Source organism: Saccostrea echinata, unplaced genomic scaffold, assembly GCF_033153115.1.
Source record: "Saccostrea echinata isolate AGI-Se365-2 ecotype Australia unplaced genomic scaffold, CSIRO_AGI_Sech_v1 ptg000025l, whole genome shotgun sequence".
Taxonomy (NCBI): domain Eukaryota; kingdom Metazoa; phylum Mollusca; class Bivalvia; order Ostreida; family Ostreidae; genus Saccostrea; species Saccostrea echinata.
The window spans coordinates 12051805-12067361 of record NW_026889774.1 but is presented as its reverse complement, the minus strand read 5'-3'; the positions used below and the strand labels follow the sequence as shown (position 1 = coordinate 12067361).

The window sequence follows — 15557 nt, the reverse complement described above, 5'->3', positions numbered from 1 at the left end:
GAAACATTGGAGTCATATACTTTAAAAAGTAAAAAGGATATATATATACAGGAAATATGTAATCATGTGTGTGTTGCTGCATCACCTAGCTTTGCATGGTAAGTACATGCATGTTCATTGTAAGCCAAATGTTCAAGCTGATGTTCATGGTTACCGGTATATTACCATTTGATAATTCAATCTCTATATCAACTTTACAGAAGATTTACATAATACATAAAATTGATGTGGGAGTAATCACTGAAAAGATTAGACACATGATAAAAACTTATTTATTATGAACTTAGTAATTAGCATTTTTATACCAGAATTTAATTGTTAAGCCAAAAAAAAAAAGTCTGAGAAGAAAAAAAAGACAAAATTTTATGAGGGGTAACTCTATTATAAAATTAGCTCTTAAATTTGATAATTTTTGATTAGAGTTATTGCTCTTTACCTTGTTCACATAGTAACCACTTGTATTGGCTGTGATGTATAACATATTGCCATCAAATGGCCGAACTTCTATGTAAGCAATGTCTCCATGCAACTGACGCTGAGGGGGAGCTCGGCAACCATTTTTAAACACATAGCCATCACCTAATGGATTATGCAAAATGAAAACATTTTTATGAAATGTATTAAAAAAGAAGTCAACATAATCAACCTAGAGAACTCCTTACTGGTTGAAAGATTTGAATTTAGGGCTAAGGAAACTTGATTTAAAATTAAGATCTAAAAGTGATCATTAAAAGATAATTAATTTCACTTAACATTCAAAGCTTTACTTTTATAATTTTTTCAGTTAATTGCATCAAATCACTTGTAACAAAAATGGAAATTTGAATAATTTTTGCCATTTTGACTGAATAGCAAAATTCCTATTGCAAGAAAAATCTTTAATTTATAGTATTGTAAGTTAAAGTTTTTGTTTCATTCAAATGGTGAATTTTTTAAGTTGTGAAAAAAAGTGAAAATTTTCTCCTAGTATAAAAAGGTTTTAAAAAAAATCTATGAGCTGTTTCCTTAAATCCTAAACACTCTCTAATTCCATATTTAAATAAATGAGTTGTTTTTCTTTACTCATTACATGTATTTATCACTTCTGTGTCTTGTTGAAGAACATGATAAGTTGTGTTTCCTATCCAACCTATGTGATCATCCAGAAGTCAGTCAGTTGTGCTGTCATTACTGTACAAGTCACTGTTTTACATACCCTAAGTCAGTGAATTTTGATTGTTATTCCATGTAAGTAACGGTCTTACCCAAGAAATAAGAGAGTTGTGTTGATATACCAAGTAAGTCACTGTCTTACCCCAGAAGTCAATGTGTTGTAATACAGTAAAAGTCACTTTCTTTCATACAGCTAGCTAAGTTATTGAGTTGTGTTGATATATACAGATAAATCACTGTCTTCCCTCAGTAGTTTGTGAGATGTGTTGATACACCTGGTAAGTCACTGTGAGTGTCTTATCCAAGCAGTTAGTAAGTTGTGTTGATATACCATATAAGTCACTGTCTTATCCCAGAAGTTTGTGAGTTGTGTTGGTATACCATATGAGTCACTGTCTTACCCCAGAAGTTTGTGAGTTGTGTTGATATACCATATAAGTCACTGTCTAAATACCCCAGAAGTTTGTGAGTTGTGTTGATATACCATATAAGTCACTGTCTTACCCAGAAGTTTGTGAGTTGTGTTGATATACCATATAAGTCACTGTCTTACCCCAGTAGTTAGTGAGTTGTGTTGTTATTCAGTATAAGTAACTGTCTTACCCCAGAAGTCAATGAGTTCTAGAACATGCTTCCTTTCATCTTCTCCAGACAACTCCTGCAGAATGGAGACCTCCCCATCCACCATAACAGGGGTAAGTCGGACATCTCTGAAGTAAAAATGATATGAAGGTCATTCAAAAAGTTCTGTCCTTGGAGCAAAAAATGATAAGGAAATGAAATTAATTGGGTTTCCTTATTTTATTCCATCAGGGCAACTAACTTTCATTTTTAAACACTAATATACTTTTTCAGAATTAAAATCCAATCCTGAAATGCTTTTCTGCACTCTTCCTTAGACACACCCTTCATAAACTGCTATAGTGAATCCAAGTGATACTACTTATAGTTGAAGAGTCATCAAGACAATTTTTTTTTTAATTTTGGGGAACAAAAAAGTAACTGGCCAAAAGATTTGGAGATTAAGCAGGTTGAAGAATGAGAATAGTCCCCTCTTTACAGAGAAAATCAGTTACTAATTTTGATTAATTTTGGTATGGTCTTGAGCAACAAGAGAAGGCCCTTATACATGTAACAGTTTTTGGACATCTGATTTTGTATTTCTTTTTAAGTTTCTGTGAAACATTGCATTTATGTATCTTTCCAGTTAAGCTCTTGTTCTCTAGAATATAAAATATGCAACACAACATCCTCCCTATTAAAAGAAAATAGATCACAGAATATTCTGTGTTCTGACAGCATATGGCAAGAATAGGACACTTTCAATTTTTGTCATCCATACTTTATAATTAAATTTTCTTCTCTGTGAAAAGAAAATGTACCCATATGTTTCATCTCCCATTACAATATATGAAAATATAAAATGAAAAATAGATAACTATGTTTTTGTATTTTCATATACTGTAGTTTAATCATTGTTTCCACACATGAAACATTAGCTTCCTGCTTCTCATCTGGCATGGCTGTAGGAACTGGGAAGGGGAGGGGCACAGGGGGCTGTGCCCCCCCCCAATAATTTTGCCGATATATAGTTTACTTCAGAAAACATAGATACTATATCCTTGTGCCCCCTCAATAAAAATGTCTGATGACCTTTTTTTTTTTAATTTTATTTGCTTGTCAAGGAATTTTTGGTAGTTGATAGTGCCCCCTCAACTGAAAATGTAAAGCTGTGCCCCCCCCCCCCCCCCCCAGAAATTGCTTCCTACGGGCCTGTTTGGTAAATAATATCAATCTACCTGTAACCAAAGTCTATTGAAAGAATTTCATTAACTGCTTCCATTGATATCCCTACCATAAAAGTTAACTTTTTGATGGTGTATCTTTTCAATCAAATCCTTTCTTTTCAGTGAATTTTTGGTAATCATGCTAACATTTTTGGTGTCCCAAATTGTGCATCATCTTGAACCATTTCTATACTGTCTTTGAATCTTTTCAACCACCCAAAAATTGGTGCTTTATATGACGAATCTTGGTCTCAATAACATTTAACTGATTTTTTAACGTTAAATTAGCACATACTTAGTAGATTTATATTTAGGCTGTAGTATTTACAAAAAATTTCTTTTCTCTGATAAAACAGCAGAGTATCACATGTAAGGGTACGTATTTTCAAAACTTTATAAATCTTCAAAAACTCATTTCTTTTTTTACAATGATGAAGTGGTAGACAAAGAATTTATTTTATTGTTACAGCTACAGTGTTTGAAGTGATTTACATTGAATATTTAATACAGGACTGGAAAAAATACAACTTTCTGAATGTCTCTCAAAATAGTGATTTTTTTTTAAAAATATTTATTAATCCAAGAAATCTACATGATTTTTCACAAATCTGAATTTAACTTCTAGTTTAAAGCTATATATCCATTAAAATGTTGTGGGATTGTCCTTTCATTACATTCAATCAATAAGAAAGTGATTTTTATTAGTTTATAAATAAAACAGCAATTGAACTTTCAGAAAAATGAACAATATATGTGTTTCATTGAAAATTTTACTTTAATCTTGTAAAAAGCTTACTTGAATTTAAATACTATTTGAGCTAATTAATTGAATGGAAGATATTATACAGTGTTATAATGACCTGCTCTGGTATGGAATTTTCAAAGTTTAAAAAACATAGGAAACATTTCATTCTGTTGATAATCACATCTAAATTATTTAAGCTTTAGGTAGGGGTAAAGGATAGATTTTCTGAATGCCTGGTGCCCAATCCTACTAAAATATTGAATAAAATACTGTTTCAATTTACACTCAGAATTGCTTTCACAAACATCCCTTCTCAAACTACTATGGAATCATCATTGTTTGTGGTGGACCAATGTTCGTGGGTCACCCTTACCCATGAATTTACATCCCCACAAACATTTATTTTTTAATAAATTGATTCACTGAATATACCGTATAAATGAGCAATAATCCACAAAATTATGTCCCCACGAACAAGTAAAATTTTGCTTGCCCACGAACATTGCCCACAAATTAAAATGATTCCACAGTAACTATGGCTTTATACTGATAGCTCAAATTTCATCATTAATTGGATCTTGCAAGTAAATGCATATATCTCCTAATTCCCATACATGATTCGATCATCAATATTACAAAGTTTAAAAGAACAGACAACATAGCCTAGATGTATTCAAAGACAGCACTTATGTTTTTAGGTTGTCTAAACAAAATATCACATCAATATGCAGTTTACATGACTATATCATGTAGACCTGCATGTAGTCCCAAGCTTTGACATGAAATGTGTAACACAACCTATTTAACTTACAAAAACAACAGCAACAAAAAAACAGTTTGCCTAAGCAAATTAACACCTTAGTGACGTCAAAACTAAATTCAAACGATTTAAATTAAATACGTAAAACTGGATGTAAGGAGCAATTTACACCAAGATGTATATTAAAATAATTATATGTTCTCTAATTAAGTCACTGTCTTATCAGGTATTTTCTTACTTTACTAGAGTGCATATTAGAGTGGATGACTTCTTTCAATTCCTGATACTTGCAATTTATATACCATAAATAAATACTGATCTTTGTTAGGTTAATACTATATATATTTATTGACTGGGTTACATGGCAATTAACATGCATTTTTGTTGGACTTGAGAACAGACATTTGTCTGAGGTTATTCAAGGCAGAATTAAAGCAAAACTTTGTTCAAATGCTCAGCAAAACACATTCTGCCTGATAACCTGGTTAAATAAATTTTCGTTATACCTTTTACTTAAATTTATTATTCCATAAATGTCAAACACCAATGAAATCAGAATGCAAATTAGATAAAATTTGTTGACTCGTGTTGGATAATATCGCCTAAGCTTATAGAGTTAATGAATGCAAATTAAGTGTGATGTAACAAACATCATTGCAGTCCGACATCTCACTGACCAGTCAAACATCTTATTATTTTTCTTGGACTGCTCAGTAAAAACACATTGGAAATCTTATCACTATCAAATGCCTTACTTCACCTGATAAGGTCATTTTGAAATTTTTTACAGGTCTAAGAGTAAGCTTTCATTAGTACATGTAATAGTCCAGTCATTTTTTGCTGTACAGGGCAACTATTATTTTTGGTATTGTTGAAATAATGACAATTCAAATTCAAATTAAATCATCAAAGTTATTGAATAATTTATTCTCAAATACCTCTCTTCATTGATGTAGCAGAAATGGGAATTTAATAATTAATTGGCATATATGTATGTAATGAGGAAAATTGTTAATTTCTTACAATTTAAATTATTAAAAATTTGTGTTGATTTTTCACTAAAAAAGAAAAAAATGAATGCAATTCACATTAGAAAATATCTGCATGTATGTAAATTTTCCTTTACATTTGCAAGTAAGTGAATTTTCTTCTTTAAAGAAAACTTACAAAATGGCAAAATTAAAAAAAATATTTTTGAAACAAAGTTTTGAACAATGAACACTGATAATTAACATCATACTTTAAAAATTCTTAATTTGCATTTTGTACAATAGTTAGAACTAACAAGTTGCTTCCCTTTATACAAGTACCAATATTTTATTGAGTTATTTTCACAGCATTGAAAAATTTATCGTTGAACGATAGTCAGAATTAATATAAAAGGGGATGTAGGAGGAATATTATTGATATAGATATTATTGTTGAATCCAAATAATTTATTTTTTGAAAATATAAAACTTAAAACCTCTTACTTTGTTATTTGTGCAATGCTCTGATTCAAAAGTTGCTGATCAAGTCTTAAAAGGATCAGTCTCATTTTTAAGATGAGTTTCTTTTCCTCTATTTCCTCTTGTTTTTCTGTGTTTCCCTCATTTTCAGCATGCTGTTTGGCTAGCTGTTCAATTTCCTTTGTGATTTCTTCAATGAATCTGAAAATGGAGTTGTCATCTCCTTCCACAGTTGCAAAGCGTTCACCGAGCATGTTGGCCACAGGATCACGGTTTGCTGTACAGATAAACATACAGAGATATGTTGATTATTAAAGGTCATTTTTTCAAAAGCTCATGAGAGTGTATAAATTCTCACACAGGTATATTTCACGATGTAATCTATATCTTCATGAATTTTTCAGATATGAAATACATTTCTTTTATTTATTATATATATACATTTTCATGATTTACTTTTTATTGAAATAAATATAAATTTTGTCTGTTGAGGTTTTATTGCCTCAAGTGAGCATAAATGTATTGTATTTTTGAAAATTTGTGTTTCTAAGGAGAGTGGTTAAATTTTGATTTTTTTTTTTTACTCTTTTAGTGTGATTGTTGTACCTGTGTGACAATTAACAAAAAATTATGCATATTCCTGCTCATCTGAGGAGGCCGGCTCATGAGCAGAACTTTCAAATTTTTACTAAAGAATCTTAAAAAGAAAACTGTACTAACATAAATATTAAAGTTTGAATTCATTTCATTTAAGGGCTCTACAAGTTACCATCCAATTTTTGCAACTAAATTTGACAGAGAGACAACCACAGCAAAAACAATGTCACCTTGCCTGTTGTAAACATATCGTGTAGAGAATAAAAAAAAAAAAATTATAAAAAAAAAAAAAGAAGACTACATTCTTACCCCAAAAGCATACAATGCATATCAAAATTAAATTGCACTGTACATATTTAATTTTGATTTCATGTTACTATAAAAATTTTAAAAGTTGTTTTTGTTGTGACCACAAATTGTTTGAAAGTGTATTTGTATAAAAATATACAGAAACTACAATGTATGTGAACACATGGAACATATTAAAATGAATTAATTTGTTATTTTTAAGTCTGTATATAAACTCAAAAAGTTTTCCACAATATTTTTTTTTCTATACTTATTTCTTTATGGTTTTTTTCCCATTTATAATTTTTTTTTCATCATCATGCATGGAAATTTTTCTGCAAGTCATCTAAAGTTTATGAAATTGGACAGATTAAAGTCCTTAAAAATTCATTGAATTGTTTCATTTCAGACTTGATGTGTTGGAATCTGTATGGAAATGAGATTCAAGAGGGAGGTGACAAGATTTGCTTGTTTTATGGTGTGGTAAACTCTTGAATACATTATCACAATTCTTCAGCCATGATATGAACAGATTCTGTATGGAAATGACTTCAATTCCATGTCAATTCCATGTCATTGGGTTTAATGGATATATTGAGAAGAAAAAGTCGTACAAGAGCCGTCTGAAGGTCCCCTAAAGACCCAAAACAGAATGCTAAATGGGCCAGATGTGATAGTATATCATTTGTGGAAATGAGAAAAATTGCAGGATTTTCATGAATATGTACGTATATGAAGTCAGAGTCTTACCACAAAATCAAATGTAGTGAATAATAGATACATAAATGAATGATAAAATATCGTAAGAAGAAAACAGGGAAACCTTAAATAACCTTAAAAGCAGTGAATAATTTTTAGTCTTACTTAACAGGTGTGCAAATGTATAAGATTAAATATAAACACTGAAATAAACCCATTAAAGTAAAAAGGATTAATTTGTCAGAATTGATTATAGAAGGAGTCTGGCTATTATTTATTTATCAAATGTTTAACTCTCGAAGTGCAGTTTTAAGATGATAAAAAAATAATCATGACAAATAATTAATATGAAGGGGGGAAAATGCAGAAAGAAATGGCAATATATCTTTCTCAGAATTTTATGCTGCACAGGGTGTGGTATTAATACGTCTTTCAAAGAAATTTATATTTATTTTCAGTAATTAACGTACAAGGAAATTAAAAAAATGAGGGATTTTCAAAATTAATGTTTCATGGAATAAAAAAAAATAATTTCTTTATCATTTTATTTTCATCTTGAAAAGAAAAATTATATAAAATAACATAAATGATTTTGTAGAATTTATAAACAAAAAAGTTTCTGAATTTGAATTTATAATCACAAACAAAGCATAGTTAAACACTTACGAATTTTAAATCAATATATGTACCTTCTAAGCAAGCCCTCAGTTCTATCATTTTCTTGTCTCCTGCGGCCCGCAGAACCTGTTCGCAATATTCCATAGTCATGCAACTGCATTCAAAGTCAGAGCCATCTCTCTTCAAGGAAAACAGAGGCACATCTTTGTCTGCTTTTGCCTCGGAGATTTTGTCTCCCCCTCTGAAGAAAAATACATACTTATAAATATCATTATATCATTAGTGTGGTTAGAAATTAAAGAAAGAAAAAATTTCTTGTTTTTTTTAAAGTTTTACCTTGAATTCTTCAAATTATTTTTGTTTGTTTGTTTGTTGTTTTTTTTTAGTTTGATGCACAAATTATTTAAACACAGCTAAATGCAAAGACTGTCAATTTCAAAATATAAATAATAAATGAAAACAGACATATATATCAATAGTCATTTCACTTCTTTTATATTTTAAAAAGAATGGTCTACATACATGTGCCTGCAGATGATCAATTTTAATCAAGACGGTTGAATTAAAAGGGATAGAAAATTGATCTTTATGAAAAATCATATGGAATAATTTTTTTAATTGAAATTTTTATTTGATTTTTTTTTTCAAAATTGCAAGTAAGATCATTGGGATTTTTTTTTCAAACATGAAAGAAATTTCCTTCTAATTCTATATATAGTTCAAATTATATTCTTTATTTTTTAAAGAAAGATTTTTATACATGGAAAAGATTGCAGGAGAATAAAAATGTAATTTGTGTTTTATTGATATCATGTTTTTAAATCATGAAGCCCTTCAAGATATTATTCTATCTGCATAAAGATATGCAGAAAGAGTCATAATTTTCTTTTAAATTTCTGGTAAAAAGATTCAGAGAATAAAGTTATTTTTCAACAATTACTTGTATGATTAAGTAACTTAAGCTAAAATGTTAAAGTTAATTATGTAAATTTGCATGCCTATATTCATATACGATGTGTAAGACTGGGGGAATTCATTCTGCCATAGATTGACCTATCAATCAAATTTCCATAATTAATAAATACATTTCTAGGTGATATTCATTTGATGTATGAACTGTATAACAAAAATCTAACTTTACTCTCATACCTTGAAATAATTTTCATGATAATGAACATGTTACAGTTTTGTGGTGCATTTAATCCTTAATAAATGTTGCATGAATGAATTAAAATCTTTTTAAAATCTACATATATAAATGTGTAAATTAGTTTCATTAAAGTATTAAATTTAAAATTTACTCATTTAATAATATAATGGCAACAGAATTTGATTCAGTTGGGGTGAAGATATTCTGCATTGCATAGATAGAATGTTTCTTGGTTAAAATTAGATACATTTATAGGTTTGTGTTCTGATGAAATATGGCATGGTGCAGGCCACCTCTCAGCTTCACTTCAGTTATAGACTGTAGCGAACAGTATATAGAGAACTTATATTGCCTCGCTAGTGAGCTAGCTTTTCTAGTGATGCAACAGAGTCTCCCTCTGTCTCAGGCAAGTTATGCAATGGCCAGTCTGTATAACCCTTGGATGGGTGACCGCTTCACGTTACAAGACAATTTCAAGAATAAAAGCAATGAATGACTCTGGTACATATACATACTGGATATATAATGTATAGATATACAATGTACATTAGACAGTTTTTGCTTAGATGATGTATGTAATATTAAAGTCACACAATTAAAACAAACACACCTGTCCTCCAAGCCAGGTAAATTGATTGCATCAGGACTGACTATGGTCTGCCAGGTTAATGGTTTTTTGAAAACCAGCTTGGTCTCTTCTGGATATTTGGCACTGAAGCCATCTACAAACTGAATAATGGAGTTGAGCAGTTCTTCATTAAGTTTTGTGAACTCTAGTTTACCCCCAGAACCTCCTTTGGCTGAGGTCCACTGTGCTGCTCTAATCAGAGCTTGACCCATGATGAGTTGGTGGATCCACACCTAATCTGAAAAGCAAAATTAATTATATGGATAAGAAAGCTTAGATTTTGTTGTATAATGAAAAATGATCTTTTAATTGGACCATCAACAAATATTAAGCCTTACAATGAATAATGTTGATTTATGTATACTAGTCTACGTGTCACTCTGTAAAATGTTATGATATCATATTTTTTATACAAAATGGATCCAAAGACGGAGAAAATATTTTCCGTATTTATTCCGACTAAATGATAAGAGAGGTAATATTTACAGTCTAGGGTACGATAACAAGTTTATGAAGAGGATCAAGATTTGTTGCATGTCAAAATTTGTTCCAATGAAACTCTTGGATAAAATGACAAAGTTGAAACTCAGGAATACTTATTCTTGTGTATTTAAAAATGATAATGTAAACAATGCTTTGCTGTTAGAGTTTATGGATAATTACTGCGAGTAAATACTAAAACAATATAGCTATATTCTTCCACTCCTCAACAGAAATACGAGTCATTTGGGACTTTGCAACAAACTTGCATGGCGAATATTTTTTAAAGCTATTGCTCTAAAACTCGGGTTCAACATATTGTTGAAAAAATAAATTATTCGAACACAATACTTAGTATACTTACTATCTCGCTTCTTTCTTGGTTATGCTGTGTGGTTGTCAAGGTAAGTGCGCATGCGTCGTCGGAAATACTATTTTTATACACAACAGAACCAAACAAGGAGAAAATATTTTTCCGTATTACTAGTCGCCAAGCCAAACGTAATATGCTATGAAAGAGCCTAACAAACAAAAGCTGCATTACAACATTCAGTTGCTAATTATGATTTTATTCGAGGAAATATAATTTCAGCTGAGTGCATAAGTTGTTTTTGTTGTGTTCTTGCTTTGTTTTGTTTGTTTGTTTGTTTGTTTTTTTTTTTACATTGCAGAACATTTTTCTTTAATTAAGAATAATGAAAATTCTGTGTATTTATGTTTTACTACGATATGGTTAGTTTTTATTTACTGATATATGTTCAAACTGCATGAAGGAATCCTCTAGCCGAATAGCACTTTTTGCTATTTTTTCTGTATCTTATTTAGTGGAAGACTTCTTAGATCCCTCGGGTCCTTTGTCCTTTATCACGAGATTTTTAGTGTTATCAGCTTAACATGTATACATGTAGTTATCTGCGCTACTAAGATATAAAAAGAAGTCGTGTTTATGAAGGCAAGATCCCTTGGAAAGAAGGGGGGATACGACACCTACACTCCATTCCACACCCATAATTTTGTTCTGTGAAAAGATGCAAAATTGTACATCGTAGAAATTATCCGAGAACAAAAATCATCACATTGTAGTACAAATGTAAAGATATATACAAAAAATTTCTTTAAGTAAAACAAATATCCAAAAAATAAAACTGTGTCCAGAATATGAAATAAGATGAATTACTTATTCGACATAAAATGTGTTTTATTCAGACGGAAGTCTAATAATAATAATTTAAAAAAAAGTTTCTTCAGATTACACTGTGTATCGTATAATAATGATCTAGTGACAAAAGGATATCGATTGGGACACTCGCGCTCTAACCCCCCCTAAAATTCTCCACTGATTTTTTTTTTATTAGTAATGGACTCAGTTTTTGTTTTCTTTTTCTTTCCTTTCCATTTTTTAGAGACTTTTCAAGTTGTATTTTTTGACTGAAATTGTTCCTACTCCTTTTCAGAGAGATTCACCACAAGAGAGGATTGGGTGCAATTAATTAATTAACGATCAAAAATATTTTTTAATATGTTTACTTGTACTTTTTGTGTACTTTTTTCTCTTGCAATATATACAATGTACATTCTCGATATTGGATAATAAAATTATATATTATACATATACATGTATATTGAATAATCAGAGAGAATCAAATGCTATCTTTGCAAGTATCAAATAATTTTCTTCCGAAAGCAAGACAACACTGACTACCCTATCAATAATATCTCCTCATTTCGGAGAATCATATTTGATGTGGTTAAACCGAAGACGGAAACAAATTGTCGCCGCCCGCAGACCATTAGAACTCTCTGCCGCGCGTGGTGGCCCATTCATGAGCGTTATGTTTCTAATGTCCGACTGCGCCTGTCGAATTTTCCACACAGATACTGTTCCCAACGTTCATTGTAAGAGGCGTGCGGCGTGTGGTTGAATGAGTCTCTCAGAGGAATTTTCACACATCAGTATTGTCGAGATCAACGATTTAACGCATTACATATAATGGAACAATTCATATCTAATAACCTTAAGTATCGAAAATTAGAGATATTATACCCATGGCTGCATATAAAATGCACATTTGCTTCAGTGTGACATTTTCCGAACAATTAGAATTAATTATCGTAATGAAACCCGATGTGCCATATTATATGTAGAAGTGAGTGTTCTGATCGTGTAATGGTTTATTTAGATGATAACAGACGGGGCTGCTTATTTGATGACGGTCATTAGCTTTAGAAGATTAACCGAGAACGACAAATTACCCCCTGTCATTGCTTGCGATCCCTAACAAATTTCGACCGTCTGAAATTTGGGGGATTTTTAGAATTTACTTGTAAAATTCGCTTTTTAAAGAAAGAATTGTATAGAAAACTTATGAAATTAACATTTTCTTCTCAAAAGAAAACACTAGTTTCAAACATTAATACAGCTTATTTTTTTTAATAAAGAATAGAGTAGCGGTAAGGGAGTGATAAAAAGCAACCACACATTCATATTGCAAATAACTGCCTTAATTAAACGCCAAAAGTAGAATGTCACAAAAAGGATTTTTTTTTATTGATATTTGCGACAAAGAAAAAATATAATATTTTTCTTAATACTACTCCAGAAAAGAAAATCCTGACACTCCAATTTCTTTTGTAAGTTAATAAATAATGTGATAATTTATTTGGAAAGAAAACGCAAGAAAGTCAATTTATAAATCAAAGTTTACTGATTATATAAAAAAAAAAACATTGCATAGGATTGCGCAGCTGTTCCGAATATAAAGGTCAAAGATATCTATATAGCGATAATATCATCATATAAAAGGAACAAAAGAAAAGATACGTAAAAAAATGATAGCATCATTCAATACTGTTGATTAATGTCTTTAAAGTCATTTTGAAGAAAGAGAGAAAAAATATATCCTATAATTTTAAAGGATATATAATATTCGATACACATGCAGTGATATTAATATTTCAAAAACAAAATTTTAAATTTAATGGTCAGTTTAAAACTATTGACATTCACAGCATTTTGAATTGCAGTAAATCGCTCATTTTCGTGGATACTTTCTTTCGCGATCGAACTATTCAAAATATTCATACACTCGGTGATTTTCTCTCTCTCTCTATAGCTTTCACATTTCACCGCGAATTTCAAAAGAGTAAATTGCAACGCGAAGAGCAAGCTGATTTAAACAAAGTATGCAGGGGTGGATCTACAATGCCAAGTAAGATGGGGGGCCGGGGGAGGGTTCAGTTAAAGAAATACACTGACAAACACAAAAGAAAAGTTCTCAATAAACACCGATTTTGGCTACATTATTTAAAAAAAAAATCAAAGTATTGCAGAAACTGAAAAGCGGTTAACATGCTTCCTGAGATTAACAGCGAAATTCTTTGTCTGAAATGTTGATATTAAGTACACCCCGGTAAAATTAAGGAGAAGTAAGCAGTGCATTTGGAATCCACTGGGACACCTAGGCCATCTAGTTTTTTATTCAAATAATAAAACAGCTACCATGATCAGCATTAATTCTTTGCTGTGCAGTAGATCATGAATTTGATCCGTGTATGTATTCAAACGATAGAACAAATTTTACATTTCTTTTCTTCAACCAACTTTGCCGAAAATTGCAGATATATTGAAAATCAACTTTTTTTTTATACTCTGAAATTCATAATTTAACCCATATCTCAAAATTTACATAATTGACCCCAACTGTTTATTTCATTTTTATTTTTTGAAATAACACAATACTTCTTATCAGCCAGCGCTAAATTTACGAAAAGCTTGATATGAGGAAATATATTGGATGTTTAGATTTATAATACCCAAATTATGACAGTAGTGCAAAAAGACCACATAATAATTTAAATGCGTTAATTTGCATCCCCCCAAATATACTTTGTTTCAACTATTTTATATCAAATAAGATTGTATTTATTGCTATGATTAAACCTGCTAAAATATGATTGTGGATAAAGTGGTGATGAATATAAACGTTATCATTTAAGTGCAAAAAGGTAAAGTTTATCGAGCTGTTGTTCCGTAATATGCATATTGACTCCCAATTTTCTTTCCAATTTTGAGATATGCTGTATGAATAGATATCTAAATTATACTTCTCAAAACATCCTTGATATAACAGTGTCAGGAGTGACATACCTCAAAATGTTTTCATTGTCAATTTTATGCAGTTTGTAACACACCGCATTTCTCTTGCTTTAACATATTGGAAAACATATATCACCTCGAAGAATAATGCACTGACAAATTAACTTATTGTTACTATATTATGATTCAGCCATATAAGGCTACATTATCTTATGATAAAATGTGAAAAATTTTGGCTTTAAATTTACACGTATTGATACGTAATACACAATACACTACCAATAATGTTTTTGTTATCATTATGCCTTCTTAAGCACATGTACATATAAATACATTTCCCTTCATTGTATTGACATGTCTTTTGAGTGATACTGTTGAATTATTGACAAATTTGGTACGTGTCAGAAAGCCCCAGAATATTTAACTCGTCAAAGCGCTACCTATGCTCTATTTACCAAATCGCAAAGCCTACACTGGACATCCGGTTGCGAAAGACTTTTGGTTACATGACAGTAAGCATTTAACGAATACTAACCGCTAATGACATGTACCTTGATAAATCATTTTCGTAATATGTGAACTTTGAAATAAAATTTGAAGTAATTATCACCCAGACATGATAATGAAATGGATGACGAGATCGCAAGTTATACTTCTGAACTCTGAGTTCCGTGTATGTAAGCATGGAATCAACAATAAATTAATAAACTTCTGGTCGCGCATAAATTCTCTACTTTTGTATAAATCAATTAAACTAACTGTTTCTTTATCTAAAGCAAGGTTATGTCAGCTAACGTATAGTTTTAAAATCTTAATTATGTAAAGAACCATTGAAATAAAATAAGATAAAATTAATCATCCAGACGTGAAAATTCTTATTTGTTCAAATAATGGATTCTGCAGTAAACACAAAGTCATTTTAGAGGTTGAAGAAAATAAGACACTCATAAAAAAGTTGTTACAGAAATTTCAAAAACAGTATGTACAGACTTTATTATTGCTAAACACTACGAAGTTTTCCCATCTTTTCCTATTTCTTTATTTTTTCATTCTCCCAAAAATTTATGCATGTACTTTCATATTTATACTGAATTTTAATGCAAAAATAT

General features: G+C 30.4%; 1 protein-coding gene across 3 annotated transcripts in view; it reads right to left on the bottom strand.

The window, feature by feature from the left end:
* Positions 1 to 15557, bottom strand: part of LOC133192011 (outer dynein arm-docking complex subunit 2-like) — a 225845-nt gene that overhangs the window by 9569 nt on the left and 200719 nt on the right. For 2 of the 3 annotated variants that reach the window (XM_061327838.1, XM_061327840.1), the window contains exons 1-6: positions 10717 to 10783; positions 9855 to 10110; positions 8166 to 8335; positions 5917 to 6169; positions 1756 to 1862; positions 437 to 579 (exon numbers count right to left, since the gene is read on the bottom strand). In XM_061327838.1, coding sequence (XP_061183822.1) covers positions 437 to 579; positions 1756 to 1862; positions 5917 to 6169; positions 8166 to 8335; positions 9855 to 10084 — 903 coding nt within the window. In that variant the 5' untranslated portion in view covers positions 10085 to 10110; positions 10717 to 10783. Of the gene's footprint in view, positions 1 to 436; positions 580 to 1755; positions 1863 to 5916; positions 6170 to 8165; positions 8336 to 9854; positions 10111 to 10716; positions 10784 to 15557 lie in introns of those variants that run through there. The other variant, XM_061327839.1, reaches the window with a different exon arrangement.